Here is a 24,502-nt window from a genome sequence, read left to right on the forward strand (position 1 = left end):
AAGCAGCTATCAGCAGAAACAAGTCAGATCACAGACTGAATTTTAAACAGGAAGACAGATCAAGTAATGACTGCTGCTAGAACAAGGGCACAGTTCACATTCCCAATGGGCTGTGAAAGTAGAAAGAAATACCTGTATAAAGAGCACATGCAAAACATTTAACCATATATAGGCCATGTGTGATTTGGATGCTTATCTCTGCATATATTGAGTTGTACATGCACACCCAGGACAAAAGGGGCTGCATATTTTTATTTCAATCAGTTTATGACTGCACTGTCACGAACATGGACATTTTTGGCACACTCAGTCCCTGGAAATGGTGTCTTCTCACTGTCAACAAGTCAGTAGCAAGAAATGGTAAGGAGCCAGTTTTCAGCAACACACAACAAAGCGACCATGTGATCTCCTGACTGCTAAGTTAAGAAACAAGGGATACAACAGAAACACACAACTATAGTAATGGAGACAGCTCTCTGAGGTGGCAGTCCAGCCCTATTCTAGTTTAAATATAAGCTGTGAGTTTAACGACTCACTTAATTCACTTCATTCTACAGATTGATAAGACATTTTTACTGTGATTTGGTTACTAACAGTGCTGTCCTGGTTTCTGCTGGGATAGAGAAAATTTTGTTCTGAGTACAGAACAGTACAGCTGGTACAGTGATGTATTTTGATTTGAGTGTTGATAGCACACTGATGTTTGAGCTGATGACTAGTGCTGACACTATATTAAGGACTTTTCAGTATCTCATGCTCTGCTAGTGAGCAGGTGCACAAGAAGCTGGGAGGGAGCATGGCCAAGACAGCTGATCCAAACTGGCCAAAAGGATATTCCATACTATGGAGTGCCATGCCCCATATATAAAATGATAGGAATTGGCTGGGAGGGGCCGATCACGGACTGGCGTTGGCTAGTGGGTGCTATGCAACAGTATTGTGAATCACTTGATTCTCTTCGGTTTTATTCTTTTTCCCTATTATTATTACTATTATATTTTACTTAGTTTCAATTGTAAAACTGTTCTTATCTCAACCCAGAGGTTTTACCTTTTTCTGATTCTCATCCTCATCCCACTGTGAGGAGGGAGGAATGGGAAGTGAGAGAGGGGCTGGGTGATACTTGGTTGTCAGCTGAGGTTAAACTACAGTAAGTGGGGAAGAAAACCCAAAACATTTTTGACAAAAAAGGAATACTAAAGTGCAAAAGAACAACATGCAAGCTTATCAGCAGGAGCAATTTTCCTGAGCATCAAGCCCCTAATAACAGGAGCTTACACAATCCATGAGACTCCAGTTTATACAGTTCACATTTCAGAAATTGTAAGGAATAAGCATTATTTTAAGAAAGGAAAACCTCAATGCTTAAAGAAAATACACTCATGTCTAGTCATAGATGAAGCAGTTCACAAGTGACCTTGTAACTTGCCAGAAAAAAATAAGGCAATAAAATCTAAGCACTTTATGGTAGTAGCACTGATGTGCAAAAAAAGATCAGATATACTAGAGAACTTGGTTTCTGTTATACCGTTACAAAACTATTTTCTACCATGAATCATGAAACACCCAGTGTCCTGTAGTTGCTAGACTAAGTGAAATTGAAGATCTGCATTTGCTTTAAGGAACTTGCATTTTACTTAATCAGTAGATATAACTAAGAAGGCCATATAAAGAAAATCTATGAGACCTAATTCATCCTGCCTGCAACTTTCCAAAAGCTCATGATTTTGTTAGATCTAATGAGCTTTCTCTACAGTCATGAAATGAAATTTTGTGTCAGGTACTAAACTTCTTACACATATTGCCTCATCAACACCACTGACTGACAACCCTCCTCTCCCCCGCAAAAGTCCTAAAGATCAAACTAAAAGCCTTTAAATAGTGGTTCATTTCCTTTACTTTTCCACTCTGTTCTTAAGTTTCTTCAAAAAAGCAGTCCACTCTCAAGAGGCAGAACTTAACTTTTTTCAATTAAAGAGGCAATTCTCAAACAATGAAGTCTGCTATCAATCTTAAATGCAGGGTTACTGCCATTTCTAATCTTCAGCTCAACTTCAATTTACTGCCTTGCTCATCATAGAATAACACAACCATTTTGAAAGTAAGGAAATGCTCTAAAAAGAAAAAAAAGTAAGGCAAAGATGATCAGCCTTACACTCTTCCACAGGTCTCTCATTGCACAGAAAACTGTATTTATTAGGAAAGGTTTTAACTTTTTCTCAACAGTGCCAGTTTGTTCTTAGGCTGCAATTAAAACTTTCACTATCTACATCAAGCAAGTTAGAATCTTCTTGCCCATACTAAATAAATGGAAGCAGGAAAAGGTAATTTCCAAAAGAGAGCAGAAATTTGGAAAACATGGTAGAGGAACAAATCTGAGTATAGCCCAAAGAGCAGCACAGTATGTCCACAAATGTACAAAAAGCTGCTCAAGAATACAGTCTGAAATGTACAATTCTGTAATCACATCTTACAGTTCTGCTAAAACAAAAAGAAAGAAGCAGAACTTGCACAAAATTATTCTAAAGAAATTAAAACTGCACTATGCATAGCTCAACGCAAAACCAAGCACATCCAAATGGAAGATGAAGTGCTCTTCTAAAACTAGACAAGAAGGGCTGAGATTCAACCACTAAAAAACCTGGGAGCATTCAAACAATGACTGCACACAGTGCACCAGCACTTCTGTAGCACTACTTAGTCTCATTTTCAGTTGTTACTTGTGTGCTTACCCAGAACCACTGATGTTACTCTTAATTAAAATCTATATACAGTAGAGGAAAATGTGTACTTTATTTAAAAAACCCTTTCTTTTTTCCTGGTATGTTTTACTTCTCCAAGAAAGATGAGACTGGGTTTTTTGGGGAAGGGAAGAGGACGGAGATGCAGCATTCTTAGCTAGTCTGCTCTAACAGAACATGTTCTGGGAATAATAATGTTGGGACTGGTAAAACTCTGCGACCAGTGTGTGTCACATATACTACAACACATACGACTTTGCAACTTACGGAAATGGGGCAATATATTGAATGAAGAGCATAGTTTCATATGTGTCAAAGACTTCCTCCAAGAGTGTTCATTTCTATTTGTTTTTTTTTTGTTTTAAGGATGGCTGGTGTCTCCAACATGATCCAAATTAATTACTTCAAATGTAATTGTCTTTCTGCATTCCAAAATGATCATTTAATTGAATTCCATTCCATGTTGAGGGTAATAGAAAATAATTAGGATCCAAAGAGATAAATACCCAGCATGATATTAGTTAATATGAGAACCTGGAAGACAGTGAAAAAGCCATTAAGTCTCTCTGAAAGGAAACAGAGCTTTCAATTAAATAAGCCATCCTTATAGCAGTGTCCAGAGACAGTAAGCATGACACAAGTGTCCCATATAGTCTATCACTAAAACCTAAGGTTTCTAAAGGGACTAAGTAAGTTTCACTTTGATTCAGACCTCTTTCTTGAAAAAGAAAATACTGGAAGTCATTGAAAACACAGAATACGACCTTCATGTGCATTATATGCATCAAGAACACAGTTTCAAAATGTAGCTAAAAATACCTCCAGCAAGAGTAAGAAAGGGGATGTCACTGATTATGGGGGATTTATACATACAGATAAGCACATACAGGATAAAGGAATACTTGAAGGTAATAAACCATCAAAAGTTACTATATTCTTAAATGGGAAATGGGCAGACTGCAGAAACAGGAAGGCATCCACTAAATTTTTTTTCAAAAGTAAGAGCGTAAGACAATAAGAGAAACCCTTTCAATGTTACTTCAAACAGTAAATTCTAAAGTGCAGTTTAATATTCCTACTGCACTTTATAATTCTTCTTTTCAGAATACACAGATGAATTTCAGAGCATAGCAAAGCTTCCAGTACTTAAAACAGTCTTCAGTATGCAGACAAAATGGAAGCCAGTTATGCAAAGACTACAAAGCCTGGTGTGAAGAGTTCCCTTGAAATAAAGCTTTTAAAACTTGGTCACGGCTAAAGACAGCAAAGACAGCTCAGTATGAACCCATGATGTGGCACCTACACACTAAACAGCAGTACCTTTCAAGATCCTAACCAGAAAATGTTAACCTTTAAAGATTTAAGTGACACAGAACAAATAGTTTCGTGGTTCAATGAATGGCCTGTTTGATGGGTTCCAAAAGAATGCTATTCACCTTGTAACTACTAATATTCTTCAAATCTGAGAATAAGAAGTGTCTCTGGCAAGATCAGATGAGAACTCTGATACAACAGCAAAATCTGATTTACACAATAGAAAGGAAAACTAATCAGCATTTATTAACCACAGCTTCCTTAAGATAAGGATCATACATTGCTCTGCACTACAACAGGATCTCTGTACTGTAGGATGATTGTTCAAAGCATTTTAAAACATGCAAGTGGGAGGCAACCTTAGTGGAGGAGTTTGAAAACACTCCAGAAAACTCTGAAACGAAAAAAAGAGCATACAAGCAGAAACATTTCTCAAAAAAAAATTACAACTTCTTCAAAGACAGTATCAACTGTTCCAGTGGTACAGACTGATGAAGCAGTAGAGTAGAAAATGCCATTAAAAAGTGCACACTCAAAATCTAAAAAATCAAAACTAACTTTACAAACTGAATTCCTGAATCAGCTTTGGTTTATATAATTTATGACACGTAAGACAGATGATTGCAAAATACAAGCTTTAAGTTCCTGAATCACATACAGACCAATGCTATTGTCATTCAGGATCCCAGAAACTACTATAGAAAGTCAGTAATATTTAGGACCATTTCCTTCTAATTACATTGGCAAAAATTACTTAAGAGGATTTAAGATCAGAATCTTTTTTCCTAACATTTTTTATTGATTTATGCCCAAACAGTTAAGATCCAGAAGAAAGAAACAAATTTTAAACATTTTCCATTTAAAGATTCTTGCTCTCTCACCTACAAAATCCTGATATATATGAAAAAATTCTTCAGAGGTTTCTTAAAGACTTAAATCAATATATATTATTTTAATTCACAACTAACATAATGAAAAAGCATAATAATTATTTATCAATATACTGCATGAAAATCCTAGTGCCTAGGGGTTTTTCAGAGGAGCCCAGGAGGACCTGACACCTACAAATAAAGGCTGCTCCATTTCCTAAACCGAGATGCTCCTGAATGGAACTAACTTTTGGAAATTACTATCTACAGGATTTTACACAGAGCTTTTATCAACACAAGATTTTTCTTCACTGAAAGTAAGGGTTTCCCTGTAATTGTGAGAAAACAGCTTTTAGGTATACTATCCACTGAAAAGCAAATGGACAGAAAACTCCAAAGCTCTCCTATGTAGGCAGTTCCAGCAATTCAGTTCTATTAAAAATTTAGCATTTATTTGCCTTCTAAAGCTATTTAGGAAAACTAATAATTTGTTCTGCTTTCTAAGATAGGGAACAGAAAATGAAACTGAAGTTGCTACTTGAAAGATCAAGGCAGAGATCTGCCACTCCTGAGATGACATACAGGACACCACAGTAAAATGCAAATATTTGAATTACTTCAGTAAATTACACAGCTGCATTCCTAGTCCTAATTTTCCAGGCCTTTTTTACCATGAGAGGTACTTCACACAGGAAAATTAAAACTTCATGTGATTCAGCGCTTTACAGCCTCCTTCTATGACAGATTGCAGAGTACTTGGGGAAGTGCATGACGTGAATCCTTTGAGACTGAAACATTGTACTAAAAATTTAAAGGCCCCTTCCAACCCAAACTAAACTATGATGTTCCAAACAGGTCAGCTCACCTGATCCACTTTGATACACTGGATGTCTGGTAAGAGGGGACTTCACCATATCTAAGCCTGTGAATTTGAAGGTAGGTCATCTATACTCAGCCCCAGCACCATGGCCATGGCAAGTGTCTTCTTAAATAAATAAAGAATAGCATAGGGTGAATCTCCAAATTTACTAATTTTTTAGATATTTTCAATAAATCCTACAGTTCTGTTTACCATCTGCATCACACAGAAAAAACCAGTTTTGAATGCCACAAATGAAGCACACAGGGGACTATAACATTTAATTTCTTACATAGCCAAATGTGGGCCAAGAAATGAGCTAAGTATTAAGGAAAAAAAAGAAAAATAAAAAAGCACTAAAATAAAAGTACTAAAAATAAAAAAAAAAATAGTGAAGTACAGTAAAAGGCTCCACAATTCCTACAGCATCAAGAAAAACAGAAGGGCTTCCGGATATATGTGTTTATTATTATAGAAGATATGGTTATAATCATCTTAAAAAACACAGCAATTGTACATTGGGTGCTAATAGTTAATATCTTAAAAATTACCCAAAAGGCATCACCTTCAAAAATATTAACATTTTTAAGACCCAAGGAAAAATTCCAGAATACTAGTGTATAATGCACCTTATCTATGCACACACCTCACAAGCCTTGAAAAAAGCACCACACTGCCCTTTATCCAGGTGTTCATCAACTCCCACCATTCTCAACTATGTTGCTCAAAATCCCCCCCTATTTTAATAACATAAATCAAGAGATAGGAAAAGGATTTTTCACTATCAGGAAGTTAACACTATGATTATTTATATGAAATAAAACTGGAAGGAACATTTATTTTCTTAAAACACATTGCGAGTGTTTTGATTGATATAAAATAGCTTTCTACCCCGTCTTTCTGCCTTATGCACTTAATTCATTCTATGTATATTATAAAAACCCTCCCCTATATCTCAAAATGTTCCCAGAAATTACATTGGCAGAAATTTTCACAGGCCTGGCAGAACTCCTGTCTAAATTTTGAGTGGGCCAAAAAGAAATTAAGAAATCCAATGGGGTTCTTTTTTATTTTCCCCTTCTAATTTCTCTCCTTAATTTGCTTTATTTTCTTAGCAAATGGTCCTTACATTTCCCAGTGGCCTATCAACCTACTAGAAAACAAATTAACCAAACATACCCTGACAACTCAACAGCCAGACTCCTGCAGTCCCCATGTCTCTACACTGACAAATTTAACAAATCAGGAAATAATTCCTTTTAGGCCTTCATACATCTTCTCACGATCTCTAATACTTTGTTTGTTTGCAAATACACATTAAAATGTTTTATGTTTCCAAACCTCTTGGAGTCAGTCAGGCAGCTAAAACTCTTGGATACCACTAAGCACTCAAATAATTAAACTTACAGTCAGACTTCACATGAAACAATCACTATGTGTTCCTACAATAAATCACGACTGTGGATCTGTCAATAGATTTAGTCAAATTGTTACACTCAATTCATGAATATTAATATTATATATATCCATATACACATGTACTGTCATTCCTGTCTATGCTAACCACAAGAGAAATTATACAAATTTGGGACTTTTTTTTTCTGAGAAACCTTTATTTTAATTTTTTTTTTTACTTCAAAGACATAAGTTTCTTAGATATGCATGTCTTACTTTCACTTCCTCCATTTAGTGAATGGTAACTGAATGCTGTGCATATGAAGCCTGACTTTTATCCAAATTGGCCTGTGTTCCAGAGAAGCAAAGATTCATTAGAAATTAAGTACTCAAGAATTTAAAAAATGAACTGTATTCTATTTCACTCCAAACACAATGTCTACCCTGATCATATAAAATTAAGTAACAGCAGTCCTCACTACAATATTAAATTTGATCAAATGCAAATAATATTCATATACAGGTTAGTTGCCATCATTTTGTAGTAGTTGAGCAGAAACAAAGCCCAACATTTACTAACAGATTTAATAAGAAATCTTTGTTGTATACTGATAACTGCATGTGAAGTATGTATTAAGAAATGATAAATTCCCCCACTCTGTTTTTTACTGTGTGAATGTTCTACTTCAGTGATCACTATTTTAAATACTTGCTTACATGTGTTTCAGCACCTTGAGAAAATCTGTGTAGCTGGAAGTGAAAATATGAAGTAAATTATATACATCACTGAAATTTTCTACTACTGCATTTGGACCAGAAATAATAGAAACACAATAGAAACACAACATACTGAGAGATACTAATATCACCAAGTACACAGGCAAATCTCATAATCTGGCATTTTACAATGTTAAAAAAGGTTTCTTGAAACCCTAATTTGTTCCATCTGCTGTCATACTAGTACACAACTGATACAGGAAGATTTTTAATGATCAGTAAAATCTACCTTCTATCCATTAATCAGTTTCATTTTTCTCTGATGTAATAACTGCACAAAATATTTCCCTGATAAAAAGAATTCATCTTTCTAACAAAAGAGCAAGGTAAGTATACAATGGGTATTTTGAAAAGGTCATTAAACTTGTCACAATTAAGACTTGACATGCCCAACCTTCAAGAATCATACATCAATCTCTGATGTCACCAAAATTTCCTAGGTAAACAACAATCTTCTTTTGGAAATTGTTGGTAGATAACACTTGAAGCAAACCCAAAATACATCAAATATGTATAGGAAATTTTTAAACACGTCTCCACTATGCAGCTGTCAATTTCTACACAGCAACTACAAAGACAGATGTACTCTGTGACAATGCCCTAATAGAACACTAGAAAATTTAAATTTCAGATTACACTACACTCCTGCTTCATATATTTTAAAGACTCACATATGAAAGGTGACAGTATTGAAGTGAACTGCTTTCAGTTCTCTTTGAAGGTTAACTCATGTTGTTCAACAGTCCCCTATGAAAAAGGACTGGCATTTCAGTAATCTTATCTATGAAAACCAACAGCATGTGGGACACTGCACTTATGAAGGAGTGTGTCAGTGGATTCTGTCTGTGTCTTTCTTGAAGATAACTGGAAAAACATCAACCCCAAATGAAAGTCAAGCGAGCACAATAAAAGCAGTCTATAAGAATAATGAAACAACCGGTAGGTACGGTTTCACTCAACTAAATAACGTTTAGAGTCTTCCTTTGAACTTTGTCATGTAAGAATAAGGGAGTGACAAGAAAGGGGGAAACACTGGAGAGACTGAAGAATAAGGGACAGAAACAAGACATCCTTAAATAACATCAAAAACCCTCATACTGGCTATGAATAGGTAAGAAAGAAAAAATATGTGACAGTGTAGCTCTCCACCACTTAAACATTTAAATCCTTGGCATATTAAGCAAAGGTTGTTTTCTTGATTTTTTCTGTATTCAGTAAAATTAAGGATAACTAACATTCACATGATTCAAAGAAAACTGTGCAACAGTAATTAATTTTCAACTGCAGGGATTTCCCACAAAGCTGATAACTCAGGTCAATGCACACAAGAAGCCTGTTGCATGCCTTTTCCTATGACTGGATGGCTTCGGAAGAAAAAGCTCTGTTGTATTCTCCTGAATAAAAATATTTTTACCTACAGTATGAGATTAAATTTTGGAAAAAATAACCAAAGAAAAAGAATGTATTACTGTATACACCACCTAATGCATTTTTATCATAACACAGACATCTACATGAATTAACACCAGCTGCATACACAAAAAATCCCAACTGTTTTTAAATCTTGGTAAGTATCTGACATTTGTGCTGGTTTCCTGCTGAACTGTAGCTCCAGATAGCTGCCAACTGCAGATTACTTAAATTAGTGTGGAGACACAAATTTGAAAATAACATGAGGAATAAAATTTCCTATGTGAAATTTCCTATTAAAGAAAAACTAAAACATTTTCAGGTAAATATTAATTGGCTGAACTATTTCAATTCACTCTTCTTGAACAAGTACAAATTTAAACTATAAATGCCCCTAAGTATTAGTTCTACATAAATGTAATTCTTTTTATATCTGTACTAGCTTCAGTAAGACAGTATGTAATTTTGTTTTAAATTAACAATAGAAAAACCTTTTAACTTGAGGATTTTATTCCTGTAACTAGGTTTTTAGTTTTGAAGATAATCAAAAGCATATTTGCTCTACATACACCTAACTCCACAGAGAGAAAGAAAATTGGCTGAATTTAAATCCATTCAGAAATCTGGTGGGTTTTGGTTTCATTACTGCCCATTTTTTCCCTTTAAGAATTAAGTTAGTTTTCTTACAAGATAAAAACCTTTTCTTCCCCTAAGGAAAAAAATTCACAATGTTTAACACAAAAATTTCAAGGAATTAGTACTATCTCTCAGTGTGATCTAGCATGAAATGATTTCCTGTGTGAGATAATATGCAATCTATATACAGGTACATAATGAAATGATCTAGATTATAAACTGACAAAATAGGTTATTTGGAAACCAAAGCTTTTTATAGTATTAATAAAAATTAACTAATTTCTATTATCACACCGCCTTCACTTGGTACTTACTTCAGAACTCAAGTACCAGATCAAACCTGCATGCTCTTTCCAAGCTGTTAGGAAAATGAATGGAAGTTGGGGCTTTCCAAACAGGCAAACCAAACAAAACCCCAAAAATATAAAGGAGAAACATTTCCCACACTGCATCTTACATAAAATTTTCTCATACTATGATTCCAGCATTGGAATCATGAGTGTCCTCACCTGATCATCCAAAAAAACTCCAGCTAACTAATTAAAAAAGCATACTGTACTGCCCCACACCCCGAAAAAACCTGTTATTCAAAACAAAAAAATTCCCACCAAACAGAAAAGAAACGGCCTGACTATCAACACTTCCCTTTTCCCCCAAATAAACTTCCCTGTCCCCCCCAGCTTTTGGAGCACATCTTCACACCTAATATTTAAATTAAACTCCAATCTCTTTCATTCAAAGTGACAAATCCCCACATGTTGTTTTCATACCTGCATAAGGGTTCCCAGCATGACAATAAAACAGAGTACTTATTTCAAAGGCAATATAAAAGTCATAGCAATGGCCATGGATGACATTAAGGAAATATCCATAAGTAATTTCCTCATGCTGCTTTTCTTCCTCAAAGGTTTTATATGAACTTCTCAAATAAATAGGACTATGGTGTGCTAAGAGAAGATATAATTCATGTCTTGAATTGTTCTGCACTAATGTATCAAGATAACATTTTCTTTCAAATATCCTTTAGACAAGTCTCATTAACAGCATAATCTCACCTTCAACTCTATTTAAAATGCACAGACTAAAAAAAAACCACGAAGTGTCATTATATGGTGGGGTTTTAACACTTCCATAAAATGCATGGATACACAAAGTGCCTCATACACAGTCATCAGTTTTATAATGTAAAAATATGTCTGGAGTAACACTCAGCAAAATTAAATCATACATGGCATAAGTATTTTTCATGCTCCTGATTACAAGCCTTCTGGTTTTGGCATCATATGTCAAGGTTCCATGTAATTTAATAGGGAATTTGCAAAAAAGCAGTCGATTCATCTTCCCTACAGTTTTCACATACACTCGTACGTGTAACCTTAAAAACTGCATCATGAAACTAAAGAACTCAAATTTGGTTCAGTAAATCCAATTGTCAAGGGGCAACACAAAAATGAATAATAATTTTCTGAACTGTTGTGAGGACAACCTGTTTCAAGTGCTATAATCTGAAGATTAACAACCACATGTACGTCAAAATTAACAGGTTTGTTAACTTTCCAGATGCATCCATTCAAGTAAGTTCTGTAAACATTTACCTGTATCCAAGCGCTTTACAGGGGACTCATCATCAACCTCAGAATCTCCACATGCACTCCTTGATCTTTTCCTTGGGTGCAGAAGTGTCTCCAACCTTGGAAGGACTACAGACAAAAAGGTTTTGGTCCCTAGCTGTGGAGAAGTTGGCTGGGTTTCAGTGTTCTTTGCAGACTTTTGGGGGCTTATACTTTTCGATTTGCAGAAGAGAATGGAAGTACGTCTGTTTACATCAGTTGATGACTCAGCTACAGCAGAAACAGTCGACTCATTGAGATTACTGTCAAGTAAGTGTTCTGGAGTGTGTCCATTTATTTCTTTCTGAATGGAAGTGCTATATAATTCATTATCAAATTTTACTCTTTTGTAAAGCTTACTCTGCTCTGGATTGAGTTCTACTGGTTTGAGGGTTGGTGGTTCTGAATTAGTCTCCAAGTTTGAAGGAAGAGGTAATGCATCTGATGGTTCAAGTTTAGGGGGAGATTTATCTCCTGAAAAAATTATAAATAGAGTGTGATTTTTGAAAACCTGTAGTTATAAAGTCTATTATAAAACTCACTATAAATGTGCAGCCCACCAAATAAATTGTTGTCTGGAAACAAAGCATAACATTTTAAAACCAAAAGTTGTCTAGCAACGATCTGTCCTAGTTAGTAGTTCCTACTTTTATACTGGGAATGTAACAGGGGTAGAAAAAGAAGATGTCTATAACTGGTGTTAACAATTTATACCTGGATAAGTACTTGCTTCTTCTCATGCAGTTATGTTAGTTTCATTAACTAAAAACTACAAACTATTTTTTCATTAGGAAGTTGGGGTGGTGGATGATTATCTGTTAAATGCAATTATACTGCCATTCAAGTAAAATTTTTGATAACATACATTTTTATCTACTTCACCTTATCAATATTCACCTTATCTGCCTATGAAAAATTTTATCAGCTAACCAATAAAAAAAAGTACTTGTAACCTGTTCTACTTGAGTGAACTAAAACGTGTTACAAAATCTTCAAAAGGGCATGATTTGTAAAGCCTTTTTACAGTTGTGACTAGAAGTTTTATCTATGAAAAAGTAATAAAAAATGGAGAAGACGAACCCAAAACCCCCAAAATCTTGCAATTGGCCACCAGCTGACAAATAACACACTTGATAATGCAGATTTGATGTGAAAAATCAGAAAAAATACCCTCTACCATTTTTCTCCCCTTCCCCCTCCACAATTTAATCCTTTTTAGTATGATCATGTCCCACTTAATTCCACTAAATGCACACTGGGGAAAGACAATAGAGAAATGACAGTGAGTGTATAAAGGTAGTTTCAGTTTTTTATCACAAGCAATGGGAAAGAAAATAAACATTCTATTATTGCAGCATTCCCTAATACAAATAGAAGGATGTCCTAACCCATAATTATCAACTCAAAAAGATGGTAAAATCTTTCTAGCTTTCAAAATACAAGAAAGGAAACACTTTTATTCTAGAGTAACTGTATAACATGAATATACTATTTATGCTATCACATAAAATATTTAAACTTAGTTAAATTTTCTATGCCACCTGAAGAAAGGTGTAAAACCCCAAAGTGTTTAAGTTCTCTATTTGCACTTGATTTTGTTTGGTTTTGGCCCAGCAATGTTTACTTGGAAATCAAAGATTTCTAAGTGCAGAAAAATCCTTACCCCATTATTTAAGGTTTAATGAAGCAATAGCATAGTTCATATTAAAAATACTTGTTTTTAAAATACAGTGTGACTGTGCTTATATAATTTGCAGACACACAGGTATTCGATTTGGCAACTAATATTTCAGAAAGACAGTAGAATGGAATGTACAGTCAGATAAGCACATTTAAACTATCAGCCATTAAAATATCCCGTATTTTAAAATCTCCACGGTGACTTCCTTTGTAACAAATTCTGATTTTAGAAAATATTTGTGGAAAGATTAAAGAACACAAAATCACTTGAGAATTATTTAGAGATAAAACCTGAATTTCACAGGGTTATTCTGGTACTGTATTTTTCACATGATCAAAGACTGGAAACAGAATTGCATGGAGGCAATTCAAAGTGCTATCAAAGTCAGCTCCTGTAGAGATCCTGGCCACAGGATTTTTCTCATCTCTTTTTGGGCAATTTGTTTTATTTACTCCTCTATGTACCTTCCACTTAAGAACTGAAATTTGAACTAATTATTATTACTCTCCACTAGATCAGAACCATAACAACAATACCAATCAAACCTGGATTGTGCCTTTCATCATGTTTTATTTAAAAAGCATACTGTAAATATAAGAAAACCACTACTGTTCACTTTGGACTACTTTTTTCACAAAAAACTGCTGAAGTGAAAGGCTGTGGCATCAAAATTTTAAGCTACTAATTAAAAAATGGCTGTAGATTCATTAAGTGCCAAACCCTACATCCCTAAAGAGCTGTATTTAATACCATGAAGATTAAAAAAATACCCAAATTTAAAAAACCCAAACCATTAAACATTTTGAGAATACTTAAAACCTCAGAATAGGATAATGTGCTGATTCATGTTGCTTTTTCTACCAATGCTCAAATCTCCAGCAAGTTCTATGTTTGGAACTAAACACTAAGTTGTTGTTTGAATGGCAGTTACGGACAATCATTTTACTGACTTCACTTTTCAAAAATGTTGATAGCATTAAGCCACAACAAATAGAGACTATTTTTTTTATTACCATGCTTCTGCTTTCCCTTGAGCTTTTTCCTCCTCCTATTCAAGGCACTTATTCAAAAATTAAACACATCTCTAACTCTCCAAAGGGAAAGTTTAGTTTCTTAGAGCTAATAATGAAACAAAGTCAATAGAATTCTTATTTGAATGACAGATTTTCTTTGCATCATTTAAAAATAAGCAATAAAAACCTCAGAAACGCAATTTAAAAACTAAAAACGCAAATATAATATTTAATTAAAACATGAAGATAGTCCTTCCAGCACACTGCTCTCATTGAAATCAACGGCAATTAGCCAAGAGGAGACGCAGTTCTGAGACAAATGTTTTGAGGAGGAAGAGAAGCAAAAGGGGAAGAGCTAGGCAGATGTGGCTGAATTTATTCTATAACATGAAATTTGTTAAGTCTTATCAATAGTTAGCTTTATTTAAAATAGATAAATAAAGAACCTGAAAGCCTACCAACTGTCCTCCCTAGAGTCTGGAGTAGTGAATTAAAAAGGCCACAAACACCATACGGCAGCCAGCCTTCACTACCATTGACCTAGGCCCACGTGATCCCTAATACATATTTTGACAATTAAGTGTATTTCCAAAAGAACAAAGATATCTTCTACTCAGGCATTTCCAACTGCTTTTCATATTAAATTGTTAATTGCACTTTCCTTTTTAACACCTAAGTTTTTAAAGCTTTGCTCCCATGAAAAGTAATGGAGGAGCTTTTTTTTTTAAGAAGATCATACTACTCTTAAAATATCTGTTGTGATTAAGCAGCTATTTTCATGTTTTAAAACTGTAATTTAATTATAAAATCAGTATTTTAGATTTAATATTAGTTTATCAAATTCTTTAATTCACACTATTACTCACATCACAGCACCTGACTGAAGCGGTTCAGAACAGTAATTATTTAAACCTGGTTTACAATCTTACCTTCTTCTTCTCCATCTTGTTCTAATGCTGCACTTTCTTCCTCGAAACTTCCAATACCTGACTCTATTTGAGGAGCTTGGCTGTGTTGCTGACTGAGTTTGTTGCGAATAATGCTGATTTCTTTCTTTAACAGCTTTGCTCTTTTGCTCCTTGACCCACTGGATTTCATTGCACAGGTGAGATCAAGTTTTTCTAGCAGCTCTCTCAGCTGTTCTTCCAGGGACATATGTGCTCTGTTTGCAGGATTCAGTAACCTATCCACTGAAGTCAAAACATGCACAATTGAAAACGTGTTAGCATTTCCCAGAATATTCTCAGAACAGTAATACCAACAAAAGGAAAAAAATTGAATTTGCATGCCAAAATAAAAAAATATTGTCAAAAGCCTATTTATAGTCAGAAATACTGGAATTAATTCCTACTATATATTTACTATTTTTCTTAATAGGCATTTTGCTCAAAAAAAATAAGTAGCAGAGCAAAGAAGAAAAAGGTCAGAAGGAAGACATAATTAATCCCTCCCACTTGAACAGATGAATTCCTTCTTGTTAAAGAAAAGGACAAAATTATGGTTATAAAAGAAATATGTTAATTATTCTCTTCCACTGCCAAATCTTAGAGAACTCACATGTATGTCAAAAACATAAGTTTTAATTCCTAGCATTACAAATATGCTCAATTTTTTGAGTAGGTTATTTAGGAATGTGCTGAAGTTTATTAATTTTCCATGCCTTACAAGCATACACAATCATGTGAAAAAAGCACTGAACTTAAAAACCTATTCCATGTAAATTGTTAAATTAGGCTCTGACACTTCCAAAATCAGAATCCAGACAGCACTGATGTGTTGTGACAGATCTAGTAGAATAGAAACACCTGTCGCTTTCAAGCGATGTTTTTAAATGGCGGGGTGGAGAATCTAGTTAGCAAACTGGACAGCAACAATCCTAAACATCTGTATGGAACATACATGCTGTATTCAATGAAAAATGCAACTTTATAAAAATTAATTGAAAAACATCTTACCATCTTCCCAAGAGAAAGGCTGTGGTGACTCAAGTTTAGGCCGTTCTGGTAAGTGCATTCCAGTTTCATTGTTATAACCAATTCCTTCAGCATCTCGCCTGGCTTGCCTGAGAACTACACCTCCTTGATCTCTTAACCGCACTGCAGCTCTATAAAATATTGTATCTTTTGCATTGTATTTCATACAGTTATCTATGATCAGATTGAAGTCTTCTTCAAACTCAGTGAGGTTTTTATAGCCTTGAGCTTCTAACCGTTTCCGCATGGTAGAGAAATCCATAGGATGTTTAATATGATCCAAATAGTCTGGAACCTTTGAATAAATATTTAAAACACAAATGGTTAAAATGGCCTTAGTACAGACAAAGTAACATTAGTTAGTAACTTATCAGCTTTTTAAATGTATCTTGTAACAGCTCAATACAAGAAATTTAAGATGTAACTTAGAATTGCACATCTAGATATTGCAAACATTTGCATGCCAACAGAAGTTTACATATTACAGTAGTCTGCATCTCAGGTAACAAGTCTGAGCTTTACTAAGAGATGCTGAAACTCCTTTTTCTTGGGAATTCTGTTTTACATACTCCTACTTATAGACAACTGGTGATAGGACAAGGGAAAATGGCCTCAAGTTGAGCCAGAGGCAGTTCAGGTTGGATATTAGGAAAGATTTCTGCACTGAAAGGGTACTTAAGAATTCAACAGGCTCCTTGGGGAAGTAGTGCAGTGGCCATCCATGGAAGTGCTCAAAACAAATGGGTGTGGCACTTTGCACTCTGGTTAAGTTGGCATACTGGTGTTAGGTCAAAGACTGGACTTGATCTTGGCGGTCTTTTTCAACCTTAATGATACTACTTATAATAGATGTGTATACAGTATATGCACAAATGTACACGTGTATACTCTAAATCTGTCTAGTTTCACCTTCAAGAACACAGTATCTGCTTTCTAATTTTTGGTATCTTTCAAATTTGCTTTACAAAGATCATCTTACTGAAAAGTATAAGCATGTACCCAACATTCTATACAAGGATGGGGCATTTCTGTACAAGTATTTTGCAGAAATTATTTTGGTATATAAGCATAAAAAGGCTTTCATAGCAGTAGACCATAACTCATAATGTTAATTATCGGAATAAAGATTAAAAGCTAACACTGCTTCTAACTCGGCATGTAATGGCTTGTTTCCTGTACTTAAGTACCACCAAACCACATGTAAACATCAGGAAACACAGCTGCAAACATACCTCTTTAAGGTTCACTGGCTGAGCAAATATACGAGCAGAATCCTTTTCCTGCAGCTGATCCAGAACTGATCGCAGAAGTACAGTGAATGGAATAAGCTGAAGTTCCATAGTAACCTGCTCAAGCTTGACCTAAAGAAGGAAGTTATCCGACTGAGCATTTTCCATTAACATAGTGTATTAAAGTTGTTTAGCAGCAACAGTATAGTATTTTAGAGAAAACACAAAACATAAATATACTTAAGGAGGATTTAAGTAAATGAGTTCAGTACTATTTTCAATATCATCAGCTGGCATTTATCTGACATAGGTTTTCAGCTAATAATTTCATAAGAAAAAAAAATCATTCTCATTCCTTCAACTCCAGCTTCCCAGAACTCAAATTTGTATTTTATATGTAAGAATTAAAAAAAAATACATTTTAAAGTGAAACAAAAGGTGCTACATAATAACAGCTTCACAATGCACCAGCAATGTGAAAATATCAAGAATTTAAAGGTAACATTTTAAATAAAATTTCAGTTGTACTGCTATGATTGAAGTTTAAAAAGAATCTCATTTACAGGCTACTTAAGTCCAAAACAAAGAGTAATTGGAAAGAAAATGTTCTACATAAATTCCAAGAAAATTATTTCAGAAAACAGAATCAACATCTTCAAATACTTCAATATCCTTCATATTTTTTGGACACTAGTTCAATTCCTCTATAGCTTAATTTTCAGGCTGTTTTAAGAGTTATTAACAATGAAACAGTCTTGCTATGTCTAAATAAATTCTTAATGAAAGACTAAAGGTGTGTGTATATAAATATAATATATATACATAAAGTATAAGCAAACACACACATAAAGTACATGCATATAAATACATATGTAAAGCGAGTGATACATGAATACCACATGAATGATGCATAGAATTCCAGAAAGCACTCCAGAAGGATAAATTACATTAGCTTGCAATGAATGTTCACAGTTTGCAAAAGTAAAATATTGAATGTTACGATTTTATCTTTCTGCATTATCACTTCCTCAAATCTCTCTTCCTGGCAATGTTAACTGTAGAATGTCACAGGACTTCAGATAAACTTTTATTTTTGCTTTTTTCATGACAGAAGGATAAAATGCTTCTGAGTATATGGACATGTTGCTTCTGAGTATATAGACGTGTACTGAGAAAACCTGAATAGATCAAATCTTCTACAGTTCTTCAGAAACCAATCACTTTTCTAAGTCTAAGAGAATGTCTTCTCAAATAATTTCTCTATACCAATGCACACAGCATGGGCAACAAACAGAAGGAGCTAGAGGTCACAGTGCTGGTAGAGAGCTACAGCCTGATTTCCATTACTGAAATTTGGTGGGACAAATCCCATGACTGAAGTGTGACTATGGATGGTCAGAAGGGCCAAAAGCACACCAAAGGGCAGTGGGGCTGCCTTCTACATTGAGAAATTAATACACTGTAAGGAGTTGTCTCAAGAAAAGCCATAAGCAGGTTGAAAGCTTAGGCACCAAGGTGAGAGAAGGAACCCTGTTGTTGGTATTTATTTCAGATCTAGGGGAGCCTAGTGACAAAGCCTTGTTGCTCCAGCTACAGACAGGCACTGCTTTCGCAGGCTCCTGTCCTACTGGGGTCTTCAACCACTCTGACATCTGGAAAAGTAGCAAGATGAGCTGTAGGAGACTCCTGGAGTGCATTATAGATCATTTCATAAGGCAAAGCTTCCATGTGGGGCACAAGGAGATGATTCAGGACAGCCAGCACAGCCTTACCAAGGGTAAGTCCTGCCTAACTAATCTAGTGGTCTAACCAACCTAGTGGCCTTCTATGATGGAGTAACTCTTTTAAGCAGACAAGGAAAGATGTCATCTATCTGGACTTCTCTAAGGCCTCTGACATGGTCCTCGACAACATCCTTCTCTCTAAACTGAACAGAGATAGATTCAATGGCTGGACTGCTCCTCAGGTGAGGAACTGGCTGGATGGCTGCACCCAGAGCAGTGATCAATGGTTTAGACTCTGGATGGAGATCAGTAATGAGTGGTGTCCCTCAGGGATCTGTACTGGGACCAGTAGTAGTTAGTATTTTCATCAATGACATAAGACCAAAGGATCAAGTGCACCTTCAACAAATCTACAGATGACACCAAAATGAATTGTGAAGTTGACACAGGATCAACAGGAGGAATAGGATCCCATCCAGACATGGACAAACTCAAGAAGTGGGTCCATGGGGATCTCATGGGGTCCAACAAGGTTGAATTCCAGGTCCTCCTGCACCTGGGTTGTGGCAACCCCAGGTATCAGTACCAGCTGAGGGATGAATAGCTCCAGCTCTGTCAGGAACTTGAGATGTTGTACTGGTGGATGAAAACCTCACTATGAGCCGGAAAAGTGTGCTTGCAGCCCAGAAAGTTAACTGTATCCAGGACTGTATAGAAAAAAGTATGGCCAGCAGGTCAAGGCACGTGATTCTGTCCCTCTACTCTGCCCTCATTTGGCCCCAGCTGCACTGCTGCATCCAGCTCTGCAGCCCCCATCATAAGGCATAAAGCTGTTGTAGTGAATCCAGAAGAGAGCCACTAGTATGATCAGAGTGGAGTTCTCTTCTGAAGAAAGGCTGAGAGAAATAGGGTTGCTCATCCCAGAGAAGGCCCAAATTAAACTTTACTGCAGCCTCTCGGTTCTTAAAGGAGGTTTATAAGATGGGGACAAACAGATTAGTAGGGCCTGTAGTGACAAGGGGTAACAGTTTTAAACTAAAAGAGCGTAGATTCAGACTACATATAAGGAAGAAATTTTTTACAATGAAGGTGAAACACTGGAACAACAGGTTGCCCAGAGAGGTGGTAGACACCATCCAAATTAGATTAGATGGGGCTTTGAACAATCTGGTCTAGTTGAAGATGTTCCTGTTTATTGAAGAGGTGTTAGACTATACAATTCTTAAATGTTCCATTCAACCCAAGCCATTCTATGATTGTATGACAATTTTATATATTTTAAATAGTTTGAGTGCACAGCATGCACATATGTTACTTGACCCTATGTGAAGATTAAAATACAGCTGTTCTTCTATTGAAAAAACTGTGAGAATACTTAAATCATCTTTCCTTCAGAAAAGTTCACCAAATTAAAAGGTGCTGCATTTACCTGCTCTCTTTTTAATTTTTCACGCTTACGTATAAGTTCTATCAATAAACGTGCTCTTTCAAGATCATGGCGCAGCCTTTGCCAGTACTTCAATTTTTCTTTTAAGGCTTGCATTTCTTCATCATCTTCTCTCTAAGAAAAGAATCAAAACATTTTCATGAAAAGAAAAATGCATATCTCTTTTTATAAGATAGTTCTATACAACTACAAAACATATGCACATGAAAGGAGAAATTACTGTCTTATAGTTATGGCACTTGCTCGTAAGCTTTATCAGCTTCATGCACATAAGCTGTGGTCAGGTTATCTTCCAGAGTTACTCAAAGGTCTAATTGAAAATAAAATCTAAACTAGAAAGCAATGCTGTGCCCGTGGCTGTTGACATCAGAAGCAACACAGCAAACGGCAACCGAGAAATACAACAAGCTGCAAAATACAACACAGGATTTTTGCATCAAAATCCAAACTAGGTGAACACCACAGTTTCTTCAGAAGCTCCAGCCTGGCAGAAACAAATTACTCATGTGGTCAACACAGTCCACCTCCCTCACACCCAGCAGAACTAGGACACATTTGTAACAAAACAAAATAATTATGGCTTGTGAGGACAGGAAATGAAAAGCTGTTTATTAGATAATATAGTAACTTCAAATGGTATTGCAGGCGAATAATGCAGCAACACACCCTTTTGGAAAATGAATGAAAGAATTTAATTTACGCATTTTTCAGAGTAAGTAATGTTTAAACACTTGTAGTATTTAGATTGATTTGTATACACAAAACCCAGAGTGTCTGTTTGCCTTTACTATTTTGCATAAGGAAAAGGGAGGATACTAGACTACTACTTACAGGATTCAAATAGTATTGGTAATTCACCAGAAATTAAGCCATAAAGAAACGGAATTCCTGATATTAGTATGAATTACACAAAAGAAACATCTGCTTTGGAAAATTATTACATTTGAAAAATGAGTATTTTATAAAAGTATCTCTGAGAGATATCCAAAACTTTGCATGCTTGCCCATAACTAGCATAATACAATATACACTTTTTAAGTCATCTTGGAGGGTGTTCTATAACCTAAAACAGAACTAGTGAATTCCATCAGTTTTTATATATAGAAGACAGAGGATTAAAGGAAAGTGGCTAAGGAGATGAACAACAAACAACATTACAAATTATCACACCAAAAGCCCTAAGTTCCTTAAGAGAAGAATAATTTAGAAGTACCATAGGTCCTCTAAAGGAAGCTTGTGCAATTTTCAGATAGCTGGCTCTAAAACAGAATTTCAAAAACTGGAAACTTAAAAACATTATAATAGATTTGCCAGTGCTATAATTCTATCATCCGCATTGTATTTTATTGCTTCATGTACTTTGTAAAGGCAAGTTTAGTTTTATTCAAATCTCTGACTTCAGTGAAGTTGAAAATACTTAAAATATCAACTATTTCTGCACTAGAATATATCAATCTGGAAATAAGAGTTTGTTCCTCTTTTCATTAAGGAAAAAAAAAACAATAAAAACAGCAAAAAACTGGAGGTAGAAACTTCTAGTTCTCTTTCCCAATGGCTATTACAAATGAGAGTTGTAATTTCTTTTTAAAGAGTTAAATCTTTACACAGACACAAGATAATTTAACTGCTAGGGTCAGAATAGTTCTAAGTAAATTCTGACTGATAAGAATTTTTTCAATAATTTTCAATTCCTTAAAATTCTGAGGAGGCTCACTGAAATAGGAAGTCTACACTGCCACTAACTGCTACTCTCCTAAACCCCTTCATCTCAAGAGTGTAAACCTCATGTGTGGAAATGCAACCCAATTCTTAGCTGTACAATTTTTTCAGTTCTACTGTTTGTCAGAGCCAAAATTAAACTGCCAGAAGTAGAAGGTTTGTCCTCCCTTTGCTTGCAACATTCATAGCCTGCTCTTTTGCCCTATTTAACCACATAATTTAAGAAACTGGGGAACTGAGCCTGATGAAACCTAAGTCAATGTCCTGGTTCAGGGCAAATTTGGGAGAACCTCCGAAGGGGTTCCTCTGGAAAACAGATTCAAATCATACTAGTTCTAGGGTGCATCAGGAAACTTAAATACAACAAGAAAAAATAATGTTACAGCAGGCCTTAGGGTAGTTTATTACTCACTTAAGTACTTAGCTGAACCACAAGGTGCAGTTGCATTCAAATAAAAAACATATTTTACCTGAGTCAGTTATTTTACCAGTTTCATTCCATATAATAGGCATATACTTGTCAATCTGCAGATGTGACTCAAAATATCAAGAGCACCCTGCCTGCATTTTTTTTTTCTGCACACATACACTACCTTTCTGAATGGCACTCTGGCTTGGAGATTAACAGCAAGCCTCCAATTTTTTGACATTTCTGTGTGAAGTACTGTTGGCAGACAGTTTACAGCTTAACAGCCAAGATAACTCTCCTTTGCCCTAACATATTTTTTATCTGATATACACCTATACTTTAATTAGATTAAAAGGTCCACACAAGTTGAAGACAGCAAAACGAACTCATTTCAAACAACCAACCAGTAAAAACTTAAGATACAAAGAGTTCCCTTCAAAATTTTTAGCTTTCTGACATAGAAAGTTTCTTTGAACTTTCTGGTAGGAAAGTTCTTCTTCCTTCTTTCTACAGCTTTCCTGACAGTCACCAAGTTTCACTTGGCTGATGACACAAGTAAAATTTATAAAGAAATTCTCATTTGGAGAGGGACTCTTCATCAGGAACTGTACTAATAGGACAAGGAGCAGTATGTTAAAACTGAAAGATGGGAAATTTATAGCAGATATTAGGAAGAAATTCTTGACTGTGAGGGTGGTGAGACACTGAAACAGGCTGCCCAGAGAAGCTGCTAATACCCCATCCCTGACAGTGTCCAAGGTCAGGTTGGGTGGGGCATTGAGTAACCTCGTCTAGTGGAAGCTATCCCTGCAGCAGAGTGGGAACCAGATGATCTTTAAGGACCCTTCCACTCCAAACCATTCTGTGACTCTATGAGTTAAACATAGTATTACCTAGAAATATTACCTAGTATTAAGTATTACCTAAAATAAACATTACCTAGAATATTACCTATTTGTTAATACTGAGGGAAGAGGAAAACATTTTGAAGTCTACACAAAGAACAAGCAGCAGCTGAGAACTCATCTGGCCGTTAGTATGCAATCAGTGTCTCCATACCAGCAGGAATACTGTCAGGGTAGCACTATGTCTCTCCTTATGCTGGATGTAAATGTGTGAGAACAGCCTCGCTCCTTAGAGAGACTGTAACTTAATATCATACAAACAAAAACAGAATGACAGTGATGAAACTGGACCTTGAGCAACACAATTAGTTTTATTAGCATGCTCTGCTGGACTTGTATGGCAATCAGACAAAACCATTTAGTGGTTGCAACTTGTGTTCCTAATGAAATCTTCAGTACAGGTGTGACCTTAAGTCATCAGCATCTTCTCCTTTATTTCTTCTAATAGTGGCTTTAAACTAACATCACTACAACAGCAGCAAGCTTCTACATTTACATTTCATACCTTATTTTCAGTGAAGCATTAAGTTCAGGGGAAAAAAAACTAATATAAGGAGGATGCAAATCTATTAGAGTATTCAAATACCTTTCCTTAATTTCTCTTAATTTTCTTACAGAGTTCCTTATTCCTGCAAATGGTGAGGCATCCTAGGTCTTTTATCCTGGTTTAGAACTCTTACATCTTCAAAACCATACCATAACTGAACTCTGAAACATTTATTAGGAAGTAAGTCTACATCATGAAGACCCTTTGCCAAATTTGTTCTAGTAACCAAACAGAGAGGGATCAA

The 24,502-nt window shown here is 35.4% G+C and overlaps 1 protein-coding gene across 7 annotated transcripts in view; it reads right to left on the reverse strand.

The window, feature by feature from the left end:
• The window catches only part of BRD1 (bromodomain containing 1), a 66,878-nt gene that overhangs the window by 12,197 nt on the left and 30,179 nt on the right, over window positions 1-24,502 (reverse strand). For 5 of the 7 annotated variants that reach the window (XM_085568965.1, XM_085568964.1, XM_021555230.3 and 2 more), the window contains 5 exons: window positions 20,661-20,792; window positions 17,511-17,639; window positions 16,261-16,573; window positions 15,235-15,495; window positions 11,597-12,085 (listed from right to left, as the gene is read on the reverse strand). In XM_085568965.1, coding sequence (XP_085425091.1) covers window positions 11,597-12,085; window positions 15,235-15,495; window positions 16,261-16,573; window positions 17,511-17,639; window positions 20,661-20,792 — 1,324 coding nt within the window. The remainder of the gene's footprint in view (window positions 1-11,596; window positions 12,086-15,234; window positions 15,496-16,260; window positions 16,574-17,510; window positions 17,640-20,660; window positions 20,793-24,502) is intronic. The other 2 variants (XM_085568968.1, XM_085568969.1) reach the window with 2 other exon arrangements.

Source organism: Lonchura striata, chromosome 1A, assembly GCF_050655825.1.
Source record: "Lonchura striata isolate lonStrDom1 chromosome 1A, ASM5065582v1, whole genome shotgun sequence".
Taxonomy (NCBI): domain Eukaryota; kingdom Metazoa; phylum Chordata; class Aves; order Passeriformes; family Estrildidae; genus Lonchura; species Lonchura striata.